The sequence below is a fragment of the Neolamprologus multifasciatus genome, chromosome 9, assembly GCF_963576455.1.
Source record: "Neolamprologus multifasciatus chromosome 9, fNeoMul1.2, whole genome shotgun sequence".
NCBI classification, from domain to species: domain Eukaryota; kingdom Metazoa; phylum Chordata; class Actinopteri; order Cichliformes; family Cichlidae; genus Neolamprologus; species Neolamprologus multifasciatus.
Genome location: NC_140447.1, coordinates 31,935,135 through 31,954,137, shown reverse-complemented (window position 1 = coordinate 31,954,137; position 19,003 = coordinate 31,935,135). Strand labels below are relative to the sequence as shown.

The 19,003-nt window shown below is 42.5% G+C and overlaps 2 protein-coding genes across 2 annotated transcripts in view; one reads left to right on the top strand and one right to left on the bottom strand.

The window, feature by feature from the left end:
• Positions 1–19,003, bottom strand: part of LOC146511908 (NACHT, LRR and PYD domains-containing protein 12-like) — a 249,349-nt gene that overhangs the window by 32,917 nt on the left and 197,429 nt on the right. The window lies entirely within an intron of this gene.
• LOC146511916 (uncharacterized) lies at positions 4,991–17,856 on the top strand. The gene is made up of 3 exons (XM_085173551.1): positions 4,991–5,157; positions 15,346–17,053; positions 17,103–17,856. The coding sequence occupies exons 2-3, from the start codon at positions 16,290–16,292 to the stop codon at positions 17,521–17,523; spliced, it is 1,185 nt and encodes a 394-aa protein (XP_085029677.1). The 5' UTR covers positions 4,991–5,157; positions 15,346–16,289; the 3' UTR covers positions 17,524–17,856.

Genomic DNA, 19,003 nt, shown 5'->3' with positions numbered 1-19,003 from the left:
GAATGAGTTGAAGTTATGAACTGTTTCTGAGAGACAAATAACACCAGGATCCTTTTTTTATGTAGCTGACAGCTGGTAACTGTGCAGGGGCGGATCTAGCAAAGTGTTGCCAGGGGGGCAGGTAGGGCATCAACAGGAAGAGGGGGGCACAAAGAAATACTTTTCTTTCTTATTCTCATTTAAAATATCTAGCTTTTATTAAATAATTATCTGAATCTTGCGAAAAAGGTTTTTATCTGATGTAAAATGTATAGAAATCATACATATACCAACAAGACTGTACATCACTGTCACAACAGCGTTTGTTTTCATTCAAAGGCTTTATGGCTTTAATACCTGGGGGGCCGGTCTGTAGTCAAAATGCCCAATTTCTTGTCCCACTCCAGCCCTGCAGGTTAATACTGGCAGTGTCACCGTGCCAGCTGACTGTATTTCATCATCAGCCAGTGTTGTTCTTTATCAATATTACCAAAGTTTACCATAAGGCAGCATAGAAAGTATTTACTTGCTTTCAGGTTTTATTCAAATGTTAGTCTTTTCAGTTGTTTCCCCACTTTTTTCCTGTTTCAAAATCAAACACCAATTTGTAATAAGATTATCTTCTTTTTTTAACAGGCAGATAAATTTTTCATTGGCTAATTTGCCAATTGTATGTTAAAAATGTTCATATTTTAATATTCAAAAATGTTTTTGCCCAAAACATATGTGCACTACATGTCAGTAAAAATACTATGCAAATATTGCTGTCCTTGACTGCTGAGTAAACACTGACAAAGCACTGATTGTATCTCTTGTACTTTATCAACGCAGTATCTAAAAACTTTGCACCGTAGTGGTTAAAATCTCATTCTAATAAGAGTTAAAAGCGCATTCGGTTATTAGGTTTATAGGGTTATTGAATTATGGTTAACGGTTGGTAGAATTGTTTTTAACATTATCTGCCAATTACATCTGCCACCCTTCTCCAAATCTGTGCCCCTAGCTGGCCCCCCCAACAAAAATTTTCTAGACACGCCACTGCAATCCTCAGCTTCTTTCTTCAATTATTTCTCCAGCTTCTCATATTAATAGTTATCAAAGATTCTACGTGAGTAAGTATATGAGGTCCCCAGACTTACCCTCTTTACTCCCACCACAACCTTCAAACAAAAGAAATGCACCAGAGGAGCTCTACACATGTGCCAAACAATTCCAAGCAAAGAAGAGAGAGACACACCCAGCCTCCGGCATACATGCCAACCCTCCTGATTTTTACAGGAGAACCCCGAATTTCTGGAAACTCTCCCGATTTTCCAGATCAGATTAAATAAAATTAGATTAGATTAAATAAAACTTTATTAATCCCCCAGGAGGGTTCCTCCGGGGTTTTCACACACCTGGATAAAATCAACAAGAAAAGCGATTAAACAGAAGTGTGAGATGGTCGAGAGGTTACGCCAGCGTCTGGTTATATTTCAGATAGCAAGGAGCCGATGGCAGAGTTTCACTCCACCGAGAGAGCTCGTGACGTAATTCTGAAGGCTAGACCGACCAGTTTCACAGGCGCTCACTTCCAGCTTACCCAGCCTTCAGAGGACCCGACCCACTTATAGACCACAAAGGCCGGGTCCTCAGGTGGATGCAGCCTCTGAATGTGGACACCCCCCTGTTTCCGGCCAGACAATAATAGCGGTGACATTTAACTTGTTCTATCCAATAAATAAACACTGTAAAATTATATTTTTCTGTATATATATGTATATGTATACCACTCCCCCAGGCTCCCCCAACAGCCCTTTTGAATGTCTCCCTAATTCTGAGGTCTGAAGGTTGGCAAGTATGGCCACAGGTGAGTTTCCTTAGCTGTGTCCCAATCCAGCGACGGCACACTTTGTAGTGTTCAATTGGAGAACGATTACATCACAGTGACGCAACAAAGGGTGTCCCACATGCGGTCGACAAATGTGCAGTTCATTTCCCCAAATTAGAAGTGTGGTCCAGTGTAGACTTCATGGTCCCACATATCCCACAATTCATAGCGCGGCGGTGGGTGTGGATATTTTGTTCGGAAAAAAACGGCGGATGCCTGAAGCGGAGCGGCTGAAGAGCAAACTTTTAAAAGTAAGTACTGAATATTGTGTCACTTATTTATGTGCGAATGTTTAATAATGAAGAACATTAAAACATGACTGTTGGCCACATGTCAGCAAAGTTATGTGACATTAGTGACGTTTGTACTAACTTGGTTTTAAAGCCTTTACTTTAACATATACGCCGTTCAATAGCTGAGCTTAATCTGACAGAGAATGTGATGATTTTATGGATGATTAAAGTCAGCATTGAGCCAATTTTACTAACGCCAACATATTAAACGAACAATATTTGTCTCTTATATATGATACATCTGTATACACACTGTCACAGATACTCATCTTTGAGTGAAGATTTAAGGTGACAGGAAATATAAATAACTACAACTTGAATCTTTGACACAGACTCATGACTCAAACTCACTGCTGTAATATATCATAATAATCTGACAATATATATAATATTGGCCATGTTATATTTACATTACCACAGTGAGATGATTTTAGTCTCATGAACAACATCAGCTAATTGTTATTTACTAGCTAATCTTAAATGACTGTTCAGTACAGAAATGAAGCCCAACAATCATGTTTTACAGTCCTGTGGTCTCAGCCTCAGATACTCAACTAATCACACAAAGCTCATGTAGAAACAAACAAAATATGTTCTCCTTCATTTCTGTCAAACAAAGCTGTGTGAAACATTTCCAGCTGTTAGTATCATGGTTGCTAGGCAACCGGGGCAGCGCGACGGAGGCTAGACCGTCCCATTTCACAAGCCTCACACTTCTGGCCTTAGTGGTCTTTGAGTACGCGGCCCTTGATGACCGTTGAGGCTGCGTACTTTAAGGCTGCAGACCCTGAATTCTACGGAGCCCCTCTGATGACTTGGTCCAAAAAATAAATTAATTGTGGCCACAAAATACTATTTCGAGGGCACAAAATGCTAATTTGTGGGCATGAATTGGGTCTAACGTGGCAACGAAATAGACAACGTGCGCACATCATATTGATACAATTCCTGTATAGCTGCGTAGAGACATAAGCATAAGTAGGCTAAACCTGTACACCGTGGACAGAGACGGTATGATTGAGTTTGATTTTAGGCTGGGAATGAGCTACAAATGCATTTTGAAAAGCCTGCAATGCAAGGAACCATTTTTACATTTAAACAGGACACTGAGAGCCCAGTCGCTTTACAATCAATCAATCAATCAAAGCTTTATTCGCCACATGCAGGTTGCCCTGCAGTGAAATGGGACCCCCCCCGACCTTACACACATAACACAGACATTACATGGAGATACAAGTCGGAGACTGGTAGCGTTACAGAAAAAAACACTGAATGTACACAACATCGGGAAAGTACAAGAGGAAAAAAAGAGACCTCTACTCATGCTGTGCTTCCATGGTAGGACAGCACGAGAACAGGAAACAAAAAAACTCCTCTGCACAAAAAGCACACAAATGTCCACAGCACAACATTGTGAAGACATAACAAGCCACAGGGTTGGGTAGGGGGGTGAGGAGTAATACGTATCGAACACAGCAGCCGCCCTGCACAGCACTATCACCCCAGCGCGGCACAAAGACCCACCGTGTTCCCTCGCAGGAAACAAGCTTCGAAGGCGTTGGAAAGGGAGGGGGGATGAGTGAGTGCTTATCAGTGTAAGTGTGTGTGTGTGTGCATGTCCATAGTTCAGCTGAGACAGTGTCCTTTGCCCTATCAGGCTAAGTAAACAGTCTCCTTACAGACGTAAGTAGGACCTGGACGCCGGGATAGATTTTATTGTCACCCAACTGCAAGGGCCTGGGAAGGATCACGGTTATTGGTCAAGTGTTTCGTGCCCACAAATTAGCATTTTGTGCCCACAATTGATTTATTTTTTGGACCATGTCATCCGAGTGGCTCCGTAGAATTGGGATACAGCCTCTGAGATAGAAAGTGTGTGACCGTGAACTCGATTCAAACAGGTTTGTCAGGTTCCTCGGCTCGTTCTCTGCGTTCAGTCCATTGAAGGTGATTATTGAGCCAATCACAGCTACAGAGCTCACTGTGACTCTTCTTCTTCCCTCTACAGTCACACAAACACACTCAGAGACTCTGACAGCAAAACTACAACAATGTGGTGTTAACACTCACCTGCCTCAGCTCCACCGTCCTCCTGCTGCTCTGAAGGAGGCTCAGCTGTTTCTCTTCCTTTTCTCACCTGCTCGGGTGGCTCCTCCCCTCTGCAGTTACAGGAAATCAGGTGTGTGTGTCTCTTGTTGAGACTGGTTCTTCCTGCTCTCTAGCATCACATTGGGTGTTTCCAAATTCAGGGAGAGGATGCTTCGAATGCCACATTTGTAGGGAATTATATCACATGGACGCGACGAAGGCTGTTCAAATTTGAAGTCTTCCAAATGCGTCCTTCATTTCCCTGAATTTGAAGGATGGGTCAGGTGTGTCCTTTGTGGCCCAACATATCCCAGGATTCATTGCGGGCCATACAGGAGATATTTTTCTGATAATGATAGTGATCGAAGCGGGAGTTAATGCAGGAGACGAACACTTTCAAATGTAAGTATATGAAAATCTGGTGGTACAAAAGTTTTTATAGCGGGTTTGTTGTTAGGCTCTGGGCATCTGCATAGACACGTTCTTCTTTTGAGAATGTGAGGACAAACTTGAAAGAGAGACACTGTGGGAGTGGACACATCCACACTGGTGCTGCATCTGTGCTCACCACGATGGCCTCCTTCAGAGAGATGGAGGACTCACTCTGTCTTCTGGCTGATGTAAGTGTTCAGCTTTGAACAGCTGTCGTTCCAGCTGCTTTTAACTTTGTAGTTTCACATTTGTACAGACTTTATATTTTTTTATACACGTGTCATATACGAGCCCTAAAATCGTTTTCATTATTACAGATACAGTCTACACTCTGCATCATGAGCTGGTCAAAGGGATTAATATCACAAAGGTTGTAATTCATTTCATGTTTCATGTAAACTGCTGTGAGGTCACAGTGACACCAGCAGATGTAGTTACAGCCTCTCTGTCCCCACCATCCCGAGGCTGACGCCGCTCTGTAAGCTCTTCATATAAGTTTTGCTTCTTTTTTTTGGCTGTCAATCTTTAACAGCTTTGAATCTCATTGACCTCCACCTCAACGAGAATTTTACTCAGCTTCCTCCTAATATTTCACAATAAAAGCTGTGCTCAGTGTTTTTGTGAACATGTTGCTTGTGGTGTGAGGCCGAGCGTCCCAGCAGGAAGCGCCTTTATGGCTGTTGTTTGGCTCCTGTGGGACTTTCTGAAAGAGTGAGAGTGAATTCCTGGAGTGCTGCAGTGTTTCTGACAGCAGACTGAGCTCAGACGTGTCTGCCACCCAACCCTCAGTGAAAACACACCAAATAAGATGTGAACTGAAGCAACGACTGAATTCTGATTTTTATTAAAAGAGGTCCACCAACACCAAAGAGTTGAATCTGTTGACCTGAGTGCTGTGTTTTCACCACTCATCCAAATTTCTGGGATTTCCTGACGCAAATGATTGTGCTTGCATGAAGACCTTTCCACCACCAGCTAACGAGGCTAGCTGCCAGGCCACGCCGGGCTCCACCACCAGCTAACGAGGCTAGCTGCCAGGCCACGCCGGGCTCCACCACCAGCTAACGAGGCTAGCTGCCAGGCCACGCCGGGCTCCACCACCAGCTAACGAGGCTAGCTGCCAGGCCACGCCGGGCTCCACCACCAGCTAACGAGGCGAGCTGCCAGACCACGCTAGGCCACACTGGGTACCAACACTAGCCAGCAAGGCTATCTGCCAGGCCACGCAGGGCTCCACCACCAGCTAACGAGGCTAGCTGCCAGGCCACGCCGGGCTCCACCACCAGCTAACGAGGCGAGCTGCCAGACCACGCTAGGCCACACTGGGTACCAACACTAGCCAGCAAGGCTATCTGCCAGGCCACGCAGGGCTCCACCACCAGCTAACGAGGCGAGCTGCCAGACCACGCTAGGCCACACTGGGTACCAACACTAGCCAGCAAGGCTATCTGCCAGGCCACGCAGGGCTCCACCACCAGCTAACGAGGCTAGCTGCCAGGCCACGCCTGGTACCAACAAACAGCCAGCGAGGTTAATTGCCAGGAGAGGCCGGGTTTCGGCAACCCTCAAAGGTGGTTCGCAACCAGCGGGCCTTAACGACGTTAAGATGCTGCCTAAGAGGAGCACCGTTAATGAGGAGGAACTGGAGGACATAAAGAAATCCATCCATCCATCCATCTTCATCCGCTTTATCCGAGGCCGGGTCGCGGGGGCAGCAGCCTAAGCAAAGAGGCCCAGACCTCCCTCTCCCCAGCCACCTCCTCCAGCTTATTCGGGGGAACACCAAGGCGTTCCCAGGCCAGCCGAGAGATATAATCTCTCCAGCGTGTCCTGGGTCTGCCCCGGGGCCTCCTCCCGGTGGGACATGCCTGGAACACCTCACCCAGGAGGCGCCCAGGGTGCATCCTTGTCAGATGCCCAAACCACCTCAACTGGCTCCTTTCGATGTGGAGCAGCAGTGGCTCTACTCTGAGCCCCTCCCGGATGGCCGAACTTCTCACCCTATCTCTAAGGGAGAGGCCAGCCACCCTTCGGAGGAAGCTCATTTCCGCCGCTTGTATCCGCGATCTCGTTCTTTTGGTCACTACCCACAGCTCGTGGCCATAGGTGAGGGTAGGGACGTAGATCGACCGGTAAATTGAGAGCCTCACTTTTACACTCAGCTCCCTCTTCACCACGACGGACCGGTGCAGCGTCTGCATTACTGCAGCTGCAGCCCCAATCCGTCTGTCGATCTCCGGCTCCCTTCTCCCATCACTCGCGAACAAGACCCCGAGATACTTGAACTCCTCCACTTGGGGCAGGAACCCGACCCGGAGTGGGCACTCCACCCTTTTCCGGCTGAGAACCATGGCCTCAGATTTGGAGGTGCTGATCCTCATTCCTGCTGCTTCACACTCGGCTGCGAACCGCTCCAGTGCGAGCTGGAGGCCCTCACACGATGAAGCCAACAGAACCACATCATCCGCAAAAATCAGAGATGAGATTCTGAGGCCACCAAAGCGAAAGCCCTCCGCCACTTGGCTGCGCCTAGAAATCCTGTCCATAAAAATTATGAACAGAACCGGTGACAAAGGGCAGCCCTGGCGGAGCCCATCACCCACCGGGAACGAGTCCGACTTATTGCCGGCAATGCGAACCAAGCTCTTGCAACGGTTGTATAGGGATCGAATGGCCCGTAGCAATGGGCCAGACACCCCATACTCCCGCAACACCTCCCACAGGACACCCCGAGGGACACGGTCGAATGCCTTCTCCAAGTCCACAAAACACATGTAGACTGGTTGGGCAAACTCCCATGCACCCTCAAGTATCCTCGAGAGGATGAAGAGCTGGTCCAGTGTTCTGCGACCAGGACGAAAACCGCATTGTTCCTCCTGTATCCGAGGTTCGACTAGCGGACGAACTCTCCTTTCCAGCACCCTGGCATAGACTTTCCCGGGGAGGCTGAGGGGAGGCATAAAGAAATCCCTAAACTTTATGTCAGAAGAAATAACAACAATTTCAAAACAACAAAAACTGATACTTAATTTAATGGATGATATTAAAGAACTAAGAAGGCAGAGCGAGGAAAAGGACAAGAAGATTGCTATGCTGGAAGGACGGGTGTCAGATCTGGAACAATATTCAAGAGTAAATGATGTGATAGTGACAGGACTGGAAACTAAGCATCAGACATATGCAAGGGTAGCAGCATCAGAGAGAGGGGAGCCACCCGAGCAAGAGCTACGCTCTTTGGAAGAGCAGGTACTGGCCTTTTTTATAAGCAAAGGTATCGAAATGGACAATAAAAATATTGAGGGATGCCATCCTCTTCCGAGGAAAAACAAAAATCAAATACCTGCCATTATCATTCGTTTTGTTAATAGAAAACAGAAAAAAGAACTGCTCAAGCAAGGAAGAAAGCTAAAAGGTACAAATGTTTATTTAAATGAACACCTAATCAAGAAAAATGCAGACCAATTTTTATTTATAAAGCACTTTAAAATACCCAGCACTGGAACAAAGTGCTGTACAGAAAATAAGTTAAAACAATAGAATAACAGAAAACAGCAAAATAAATAAATAAAACACATAAAACATAAAATTAAAACAGCCCTATATTAAAACAAAAACAAGATAAAACAGCATCAAATCACCTAAAAACAACTCAAATAAAAAAATAAAAATAAAAATAAAAATAAAAACCAACATCTCACATGGTGTCAAAGGCCAGGGTAAAGAGGTGGGTTTTCAAGAGTGACTTAAAAACAGATAAAGAACTGGCCTGTCTGATCTCTAAAGGAAGCTCGTTCCACAGTTTTGGAGGTGCTACAGCAAAAGCACGATCTCCTCTAAGTTTACGCCCAGTCCTGGGTATCTTCAGGAGCAGCTGATCAGCTGACCTGAGAGAGCGGGTGGGTGTATAAGGCTGTAGCAGCTCAGAGAGATAAGATGGAGCGAGGCCATGGAGAGCTTTAAAAGCAAATAAAAGAATTTTAAAATGAATCCTAAAAGAAATGGGCAGCCAGTGAAGTGAAGCTAAAACAGGGGAAATGTGCTCAAACTTTCGAGTGCCAGTTAAAAGACGAGCTGCGGCATTTTGCACCCTCTGTAGATGACTAATATATGACGCGCTGACCCCAATATAAAGTGCATTACAGTAATCCAGCCGAGTGCTAACAAAGGCGTGGATCACTGTCTCAAAGTGCTGCCGTGAAAGAATTTGCTTTATTTTTGCCAGCTGCCTGAGGTGAAAGAAGCTAGATTTTACCACTGCTTTTATCTGATTATCAAACTTCAGATCACAGTCCACTTTGACCCCCAGGTTTGTGACAGTTGGCTTAACATACTGTGCCAGGGAATCTACATACACATTGGGGGTCTCAGTGGGGCTACCAAAAACCATCACCTCTGTCTTTTTATCATTGAATCTTAAAAAGTTAACAGACATCCAAGCCTTAATGTCATCGAGACACTGAAGTAATGGCTGTGTAAGGTATCTGCCTTTTTTCTTTAGAGGGACATAGATCTGACAGTCATCAGCATAAAAGTGGAAAGGAATACCGTGCTTTCTCAGTACAGAACCAAGAGGAAGCAGATATAAAGAGAAGAGGAGGGGGCCTAGAACTGAGCCCTGTGGGACACCACACAAGAGGGGAGCGGAGGATGACACATTGTCACCAAGGCTGACACAAAAAGTTCGCCCCGACAAGTAGGACCTGAACCACTCCAGTGCTGTGCCCCTAATGCCCACCCAGTGCTCCAAACGAGAGAATAAGATGGCATAATCCACGGTATCAAACGCAGCTGTCAAATCTAAAAGCACAAGAACAACAGTCCCCAGCATCAGTCGCTAAAAATATGTCATTAAAAACTTTTAAAAGGGCCGATTCAGTGCTATGAAAGGGTTTAAAACCAGATTAGAAAACCTCTAAAACATTTTGCTTTTCCATGAAGGCCATTATTTGGCTGTAAACTACCTTTTCCAGAATTTTGGAAAGAAAAGGTAGTTTGGAGATAGGCCTGTAATTTGCAAGAACCGTAGGATCAAGAGCAGGTTTTTTAATCAGGGGTTTGACTACTGCATGTTTAAAATCTTTAGGGACAACACCTGACATCAGACTATGGTTTACCAGCTCAAGAACCAAAGGACCAACTGTAGGTAACACATCTTTTAAAAGTTGAGGAGGGACAGCATCATTTGGAGACCCTGCAGGCTTAAGATGACCAACAGTCTCCTTTAAAAAGGACAGAGTCACAGGCTCAAACCTGTCAAAGACAGCAGAGCAGGAAACAGAGACTGAGAGGTCATGAGCACAAGGAGAGATTTGAGCCCTTGTGGAGGAGACCTTCTCAATAAAAAAGTGTAAAAAGTTTTCACAGGCTTCTGATGAGGGCTCGATACAGTCAGTATGTGGTGCATTAAGAACAGAGTCAATAGTTTTAAATAAAACACGCGGGTTGTGACAGTTTGACAAAATAATGTCAGATAAGTGTTTTCTTTTGGCATCTTTTACAGTTCTTTGATATTGACGCCAACAGTCCTTCAGCATCTGGAACGACACTTCTAGTTTGTCCTTTTTCCACTTGCGCTCAGCTCGACGACAGTCGCGTCTGACAGCTCGGGTCATGTCGTTCAGCCAGGGCTCAGATTTAGTTTTAGGCCGTCTGGTTTTTAATGGAGCCACAGTGTCCAAAGCAGTCCGACAGGTAGAATAAAACCATGAGCTCAGTTCCTCAGTCTGGCTGCATAAAAAATCCAGGATCTTACAGATCTGGTCAAAGACTGTTGAAAAGTGTTCAGCAGTGGAGGAGTTAAAAACACGACGGTGCAGAGCAGCAGCGCGAGGTTTAACTGAGGCACAGGCAAGAGGAACTTCAAACATCACAGGACTGTGGTCAGAAAACACAGCATCACAAATCTCTATGCTAAAAACAGAAAAACCATGAGATAAAACAAGATCAAGTGTGTGTCCACGTTCATGTGTGGGACCTGTCACACATTGCACCAGATTAAACGAATCAATAAGGTTTAAAAAGCCCTTCGCCATGGGCATATCAGGACAACACACGTGAATATTAAAATCCCCAACAATAAGAACACGATCATATTTTGGCATGAATTCAGCCAAGAAGTCAGCAAAGTCACTCACAAAGTCCTTATTGTATTTTGGAGGCCGATAAACCACCGCACACAACACTGTGAGAGCAGCCCAGCTCAAACACAGACAGTTCAAAGCTGGTGAACGACGGGGTTGATAGCTGCTTACATTTAAAATGACTTTTAAAGATCGTAGCTATTCCTCCTCCTCGGCCCAACATACGTGGGGAATTAAAATAGCAGCAATCGCCAGGTAGAAGATCTGAGAAGATGCTGCACTCACCGGCGCTCAGCCACGTCTCGCACACACAGAGAAAATCCAGCCCTCGGGATGTGAAAAAATCCTTCAGGATAAACGTTTTGTTCGCTAGAGACCTAGCATTTACCAGGCCAATCCTGGCGGTAAGCGGCGGATCCCTGTCGCTAGCCGTCCTAGAAGCCCGACACAGAGGCCGCAGGTTCCGCAGATTCACACCACGCCGGCGGGGGCGAGGAGAGCAGGGTTTTCGGGACTGGAACATCCCATCCAGGCCGATGACAGGTACCAGCCAGGCACAGACAGGTTCCAACGATCGCCGAGAGAAACAGAAGTTTGGCACCGCTCCTTGTTTTCTGGATAAGAGCTTAAGAGAATACCTTAACGAAGCTTTCAGCTTCACCAGGAAGCCAGCCCTTCGTCCCCGGCGACGGCACTTTTGCCGGAGTGGTGGATCTGGAACACGGCACAGGTGAGCCGGGATCTCCGATATTAGCGGGGGCAAAGTTTTATGTCCAGCTTGGTTCCACTTTGCCCAGCCTTTGGCAGAAGGTCGGAGATCCAGTAGGGTTAGGCGATCATACACCAAGAGAGAGTTGGCATTTATTACAATAGTCAATAAAATCAATACAAACAAACATAACACTGGCAGTGATAGACGGCAAGCCACACGCACCGGCGCCATCTTGAACCACGCCAAATCATTGCAAGACAAGCAAGAATATTAAGAAAACAGAAGAAAATACAGTCAACTTGGACGTCAGACTGTAAAATATTCATTAAGTTAAATGGAACACCAGAGCAGGCTAAGGTTCTAGTCATCAAAGAGATGACGGAACTAGAAAAATATAACTGATAAATGCAAAGCAGTGCTAAATATGATGGGACCGTCCAAGTGCACAACCAACACAGATGTCTGACAATTTTCAACTAACAACTCATATAGATATTGAAAATAAGACATTGATATATGACAGCAACATAGATCCTGATTGTAATTTCTTTAACAATAAGACAAATGAATGCAATTATTATACAAAGGAGCAACTTAAAAATGAATTCAAGGTAGAACAGGGTATAACAATGGTTCACTTTAATAGTCGAAGCTTATATGCAAACTTTCAATCCATCAACGACTACATAACACAGTTTGAACAGCCATTCAATGTGATAGCCATATCGGAGACCTGGATAACTCCTGGAAAAGAAGAAGACTTTAAAATAAATGGATATGAATTCCTTCATGTAGACAGGATCAACAAGAAAGGAGGTGGGGTGGCACTTTACATTGATAAAAACCTAAAGTACGAAAGAATGGGAAGAATGACAACTGTTATTGATGGAGTGATGGAATGTTTATCAGTGGAAATAAGTATGGAAAAAAGGAAAAACCTAATTGTCAGTTGTATATATAGAACACCAGGATCTAAGATTGAGATATTTAAAGATAATATGGAGGACTTATTTGCAAATATAAATCAGAAAAGAATGTTTATTTGTGGGGACTTTAATATTGACTTATTGAATCCAAATCATAATAAGAGTACAGAAGAATTTATTGATTCCATGTACAGCATGGGTTTATTTCCACTGATAACAAGACCGACCAGAATAACATCTCATTGTGCAGCTCTATTAGATAATATGTTTACAAATATAATAGAAGGAAATATAAAAAGTGGGCTGTTAATCAATGATATAAGTGACCATTTACCAGTCTTTGCATCTTATAATTGCCATTATAAAGTGAACAACGATGGACATAAGATTATTTACAAAAGAATAAGAACAGAGAAGACATTAAATTGTCTTAGAAATGAACTTTTAAAGCAAGATTGGAATATTGTATATGAACAAACAGAAGTTATTAAAGCTTACAAAGGATTTTTAAGAACATTTAACACATTAATTGATAAAAACTGGCCAGTAATTGAAATCAATAGGAAACACAACTATGCAGGAAGACCATGGATGACTAAAGGCCTACAAAATGCCAGCAAAAAAAAGAATACCCCATATCGAGAATTCATAAAAAAGAGAACAATAGAAACTGAAAGGAAGTATAAAACTTACAAAAATAAATTAACTAATATAATGAGATCCTGTAAAAGAGAGTATTACATTAAAAGGTTAGAACACAATAAAGATAACACAAGAGATATATGGAATGTATTAAACAGTATAATCAAAAATGAATCAAGGAATAATGATTACCCTGGGTACTTTATAGAAGGGACAAGAAGTATTAATAACATGGAAGAGATAGTAAATGGCTTTAATGAATTCTTTGTAAACATAGGGCCAAAACTGGCAGAAGAAATACAGGTTGATGGAATAGAAAGGGACACTGGTGAAAATATTGAAAGGAATAGTAGCTCAATGTTTTTAAGAGCAGTGGAAGAGAAAGAGATTTATGATATAGTTAGAGGACTTAAGAACAAAACCAGTACAGACTGGAATGATATTGATATGGTAACAGTAAAGACAGTTATTGATGGTATTGTAAAACCATTAAAATATATATTCAACTTGTCGTTTCAAAAAGGGGTTTTTCCACAAAAAAATGAAAGTTGCTAAAGTTATTCCCATTTACAAAACCGGTAAAAGGCATCATTTTACAAACTATAGACCAGTGTCAATACTCTCCCAGTTCTATAAGATACTGGAAAAACTTTTCATAAAGGGATTTGACAGTTTTGTGGAAAAATATGAATTAATGACAGATAGTCAGTATGGGTTCAGAAGCAACAGATCAACAGCTTTGGCATTAATAGATTTAATGGAAAAGATAACGGAATGTATGGATAATAAGAGGTATGCGCTCGGCGTTTTCTTAGATCTAAAGAAGGCGTTTGATACGGTTAATCATGAAATTCTATTAAAAAAACTGGAAAAGTACGGGTTTAAGGGAGTGGTTTTGGAATGGTTAAAAAGCTATGTAGGGAATAGGCAACAATATGTACAAATAAATGAATATAAATCTAATTTGATGGATATAGCTTGTGGAGTACCTCAAGGTTCAGTACTGGGTCCAAAAATGTTTATTATGTACTTAAATTATATCTGTAGAATATCGGAGACTTTAAAGCTTGTAATATTTGCAGATGACACAAATATACTGTGTTCAGGTGTGGAATTGCCACAGGTTTTGGAGATGATCACACAGGAATTAATGATATTAAAGAAGTGGTTTGATATAAATAAATTATCATTGAATCTAGATAAAACCAAATTTATGTTGTTAGGAAACCAAAAGAGAAACATCAAAGTAGAAATATGTGTTGACAATGTATATTTAGAAAGAGTAAATGAAATAAAATTTCTTGGGGTGATCATTGACCACAAGCTCTGTTGGAAGCCACATATTACTTATGTTCGGGGGAAACTGGCACGGGGCATTGCCGTCCTGGGGAAAGCAAAGCATATGCTGGATCAGAAAGCACTGCACATTTTATACTGTGCTTTACTACTGCCATATATGAGCTACTGTGTAGAGGTCTGGGGAAACACATACAAAAGTAACACACAAACAATAACTGTAATACAGAAAAGGGCCATTAGATTAATAAATAATGTGGGGTACAGGGAACATACAAATGCACTGTTTGTCAAAATGCAAGCTATTAACTTCCAAGACTTGGTGAAGCTTAAAACAGCGCAAATAATGTATAAAGTAAGAAATAAATTGCTTCCAAAAGAAATCTGTAAATTGTTCATAGAAAGAGAAGGTGGGTATAACTTAAGAGGGAAATGGAATTTAAAAATACAAAGTGCTAGAACAACTTTTAGAACGATGTCTATCTCAATTGCAGGAGTTAAATTATGGAACAGACTAACAGAAGAAATAAAAGACAGTAAAAACATAAAACAGTTAAAAGTAAGATATAAAAACCTAATTTTAAGTATAAGAATGAAGAAAACGGGGTTAACCCAGGACGGTAATGTTGCTGGTAATGGTGTTGTGGTTCTTTTTTGGGTTTTTTTTTTTTGTTTGTTTTGATTTGTTTGTTTTTCCATAACTTGTGTATCTGCAAATATACACCTTCTGTATTTTTCATATGAAAGAAACTATACTGTGGTGGGGCTTGCTAATTTCTTGTTTTTGATTTATGTATGTTTTGTTTTGTTTTGCTTTACTTTTGTTTCATATGTTGTTTGTTTAATTTAAGACTAAAAAAAAAAATAAAAAAAATTAATGAATGAGAGGTAAAACTTGAGGGGGTAGGGACAAATAAGTAAATACTTCTGCCTACTCCTTTTCAAACAAATAATGGAATAATATTTTGTAAGCCTTCTGCTTTGTGCTCTGTACAATAATCATATTCATGCTATTTATTTCAGACAGTAACAGCTCAGCTTCCCCGTTCTCCCCAAAGAGGCTTAAACATGGGCTCCACTGACGTCCTCGCTGTGACCCAGGCCCCAAAAAACAAGTTCCCCTCAGCTGTGGACTTTCTTGGAGCTCCAGAGATCCACCCAGCAAGGTTTAAAGGTCCTGCTGGTGATTACCTGGGCAGTGTTTTACCTGTGGCTGTGTTCAAACGTGTTCACACCTGAATCCTCACAGCTCCAATCACGTCTGACACATCCTGATAGGAATGCTTCAATCAGTAAAGTACTCGAGTAAATGTACTCTGTTACATTCCAGCACCGGTCCTATCCACGCTGTCGCCCAATGGGGTCGGTGCCCCCACTGTGGACACGCCCCTGTGTAGGGGCGGGGTTTAAACTGAAAGAAGATAGAAACAAACAAAGAAACAAAAAAAGAGGATAATAAATATTTACTCACAGATTCAGAAAAGAAGATAAACTACAAGTCTAAAAGAGTGAACTGTTGTCCTTTACACTCACTCCATATTTACCTGAGGACATCTTAGAAGCACCCCCCCCCCCCCCCCCCCCCCAACAGTTGGGACAGATCATTTGGCAAATAAAAAAAGCAAAGGGGACCAAACATTTAGAAACAGATCCTCATTTCCTCCTAAAACAGCAGCATAACTTTAAATAATTCCCTGTGCCACAAAGTCACAGAGGGACATTTATCCTTCACCCAGTTAATGGGAATACCTTTCCTAGCTAACATCAATAGTTTATCACATAGTTTGTGCTGCGAGTAATTTAATGTTAATTCTTTTGAGGGTAGGCCGAGAAGAAAATATCCGGGGTCCCTTTGGAGCCGATTCTTAAAGATATTACTTAGTTCTTGACCACTATGGTCTTCCGGCTCGTATCCATTCAGACCAGGGGCGAGACTTTGAGAGTCGTCTGATCAAAGAATTGTTGAAGAACATGGGGATACGGAAGTCGCGCACTACTCTGTATCATCCGCAAGGAGACCCTCAGCCAGAGCGGTTCAATCGGACGCTGCTTTCAATGTTGGGTACTCTAAGCACAGAAAAGAAACGTCAGTGGAGCCAGCATGTCCCTTATTTGGTCCATGCTTATAACAGTACAAAATGTGATGCAACTGGTTTTTCACCATACTTCCTAATGTTTGGCCGTGAAGCCAGACTGCCAGTGGACTTGTGCTTTGGGACCACAATTGACAAAGCTGAGGAAAGTCACTCATGCTATGTGTCAAAGCTTAAAGAAGATCTCCGTCAAGCCTACAAGCTAGCATCTGAGACGGCAGACAAAGTCCATCAGAAGAACAAAAAGGGCTATGACAAGAGAGTTATTTTCCAGTCTCTAGAAATAGGAGACAGAGTCCTACTGAAGAACTGGGGTCTCAAAGGGAAGCACAAGTTGCAAACAAGATGGAGTCCAATACCTTACCAAGTTGTTGGAAAAATGCCCAACCTTCCTGTCTACCAATTGAAGAAGGAGAATGGAAGTGGTCGTCTAAAAACAATCCACAGGGATCACCTCCTTCCTATTGGCCAACATGTGAAATCCCTGAAGAAGGCAATAACTGTTGTGACGGACAAAAACCAAAGGGCAAGAAACCAAAGCAGGCCGCAGTTGCGTCTGACCCTCAGCTGTCACAGGATTCTGATTCGTCCTCAGAGAGTGAATACTATGAGCCTCAGAGATACTACTACACTCAAGAAAGAGTGAGAGAAGCATTAAGACAGGCTCTTAGATCTCAAGCAGTGCCACAAGAGGATTGTGCCAGGATGACGTCAGTGATGAAACTGATTCTGATCAGCGCAGTGAAAAGGAGGAACTGCCACTGGAGGATGAAGACGTTAATCGGGACAGTGAGACTGAGCCCGACCAAATGGTGGATATTCAGGAGGAGTCTGACCAAAATGAAGAAGATGATCAAGATTCTGCCCCAGAACCTGATCTGGATCCCAGAACAGCCCGGTCTGCCAAAACTCAGAAACCAAATACACACCGTAATCTTCTGGGTGACACTCCTAAACTAAGGCCTAAGAGACAGATTAAACCAGTAGTTCATTTAACCTATGGTGAGCCAGGAAAAGCTAAAGATCAGCCTATCACTATTATACATAGAAGGGTTGTCATCACTATAGGCAAAGACAGGCATGTGCAGAGGGGGGGGGCTAGAGGGGCTTGAGCACCCGCCCCTTTCCTGATGGGTGCCCAAAGTGCCCTTTTGTTGAGGCAACTTTAAAAAAAAAAAAAAGTATTTATTTTTTTTAATGTGTGCGTGCGGAGTCCTGTCTGTGCCCCTCAACAATAATATTTAACTATTAATCACAGTTTTGCTAAATAAAAGGATCTGGCTTGCATCAGTCACATGATCACATTTAACCAATGATCGCCCTTGATGGCAGAACGCGCTGGTTACGAGCCGGGAACGAGCTCACAAAGAGCACGCGCATTTTTTGCGGTCCGGAGCTGTAGGAGAAACAAGTTAACTCAGAGACACAGACTGATGCGACAAAACCAGTAAGTAGGTGTACAGCCTACACTGTAGTGTATAGCACACAGGAGTATTAGCTTATTATGTACACGTTGGTATGTTGAAATAAACGAGCGTGCTGCGTGTGCAACAGCGCGACAAACATTACCTGTCCTTTTATTAACTGCACAAGTAGTGCTGGTCATAGCTGCTAGCTCACTGGGTAAGGCTGTCATGGGTCTGTAGAGTCTGTCACCGTTTTAGGGAACATATTTAGTTTTAAAGTAAGTTACAGAGCTTTTCCTGCCTTTCTGGTGGGATTATATTTCACTAAAAAACGATCTAATATGCATGTCCACATAATTATGCATTATTATAACTATAATATATTAAAAAACACACGCTGTATTTTAAAGAACATACATTAAGAAGCAGATTATATTAGATTTATATTTTAAATAAGACAAAATTTGGATTTTACAGCAGTAAAATTATTGTATCTCTACAGTTTAAAAATGTAATAAGCTTTGCTCCTGCACAGAGTGGATCGTGAAACAAATGGAATCATCATAATGACATTATTTCATATTTATTACTTCTCCCTCCTCATTGCTTTATTATTGTAGCTCTAGTAATAAACAGTAATGTAAGGATTCTGGATCAGCACCGTGATGCCCATAGTATACACAGTATTCTAAAGAAGGTCTAAAATGTCACTGTGTGTGCGTGCATGTGTGTGTTTTATTTAGATGGATTTAAAAAAAATAATACTCATGATATAACATTGTCCAGACATGGCTGGTAAGGACATGAGGAGGGAACAGTAGGAGCTGTGTGAGGCTACTAAAGGCAGTGCTATAACATTTTTCTGTCATCATTTTATTATAGATTAAGTGCAAGAGTTGTTAGGTGTGGATAATTAAATTATTAAATAGTTTATTGCAATAGCAAGTTGTGCCTTGTTCTCAGATAGACAGCAAGTGGAGAGTGATATATGAAATGATGGGATGGAAGGAAGAAGAGAAGCAAAGAGTGATTCACAGGCAGAGCCTAAATTATTTCTCACAGTTTTTTTGTTGCCTTATGGTTCCAAGTTCTGTCACCAATCTTTGCATTTTGTTATTATCTCATGACACTTGTTTAATCAGCTACCATCTCTCCTATGGACTTTTTACTGTCTACAGTCTCAGAT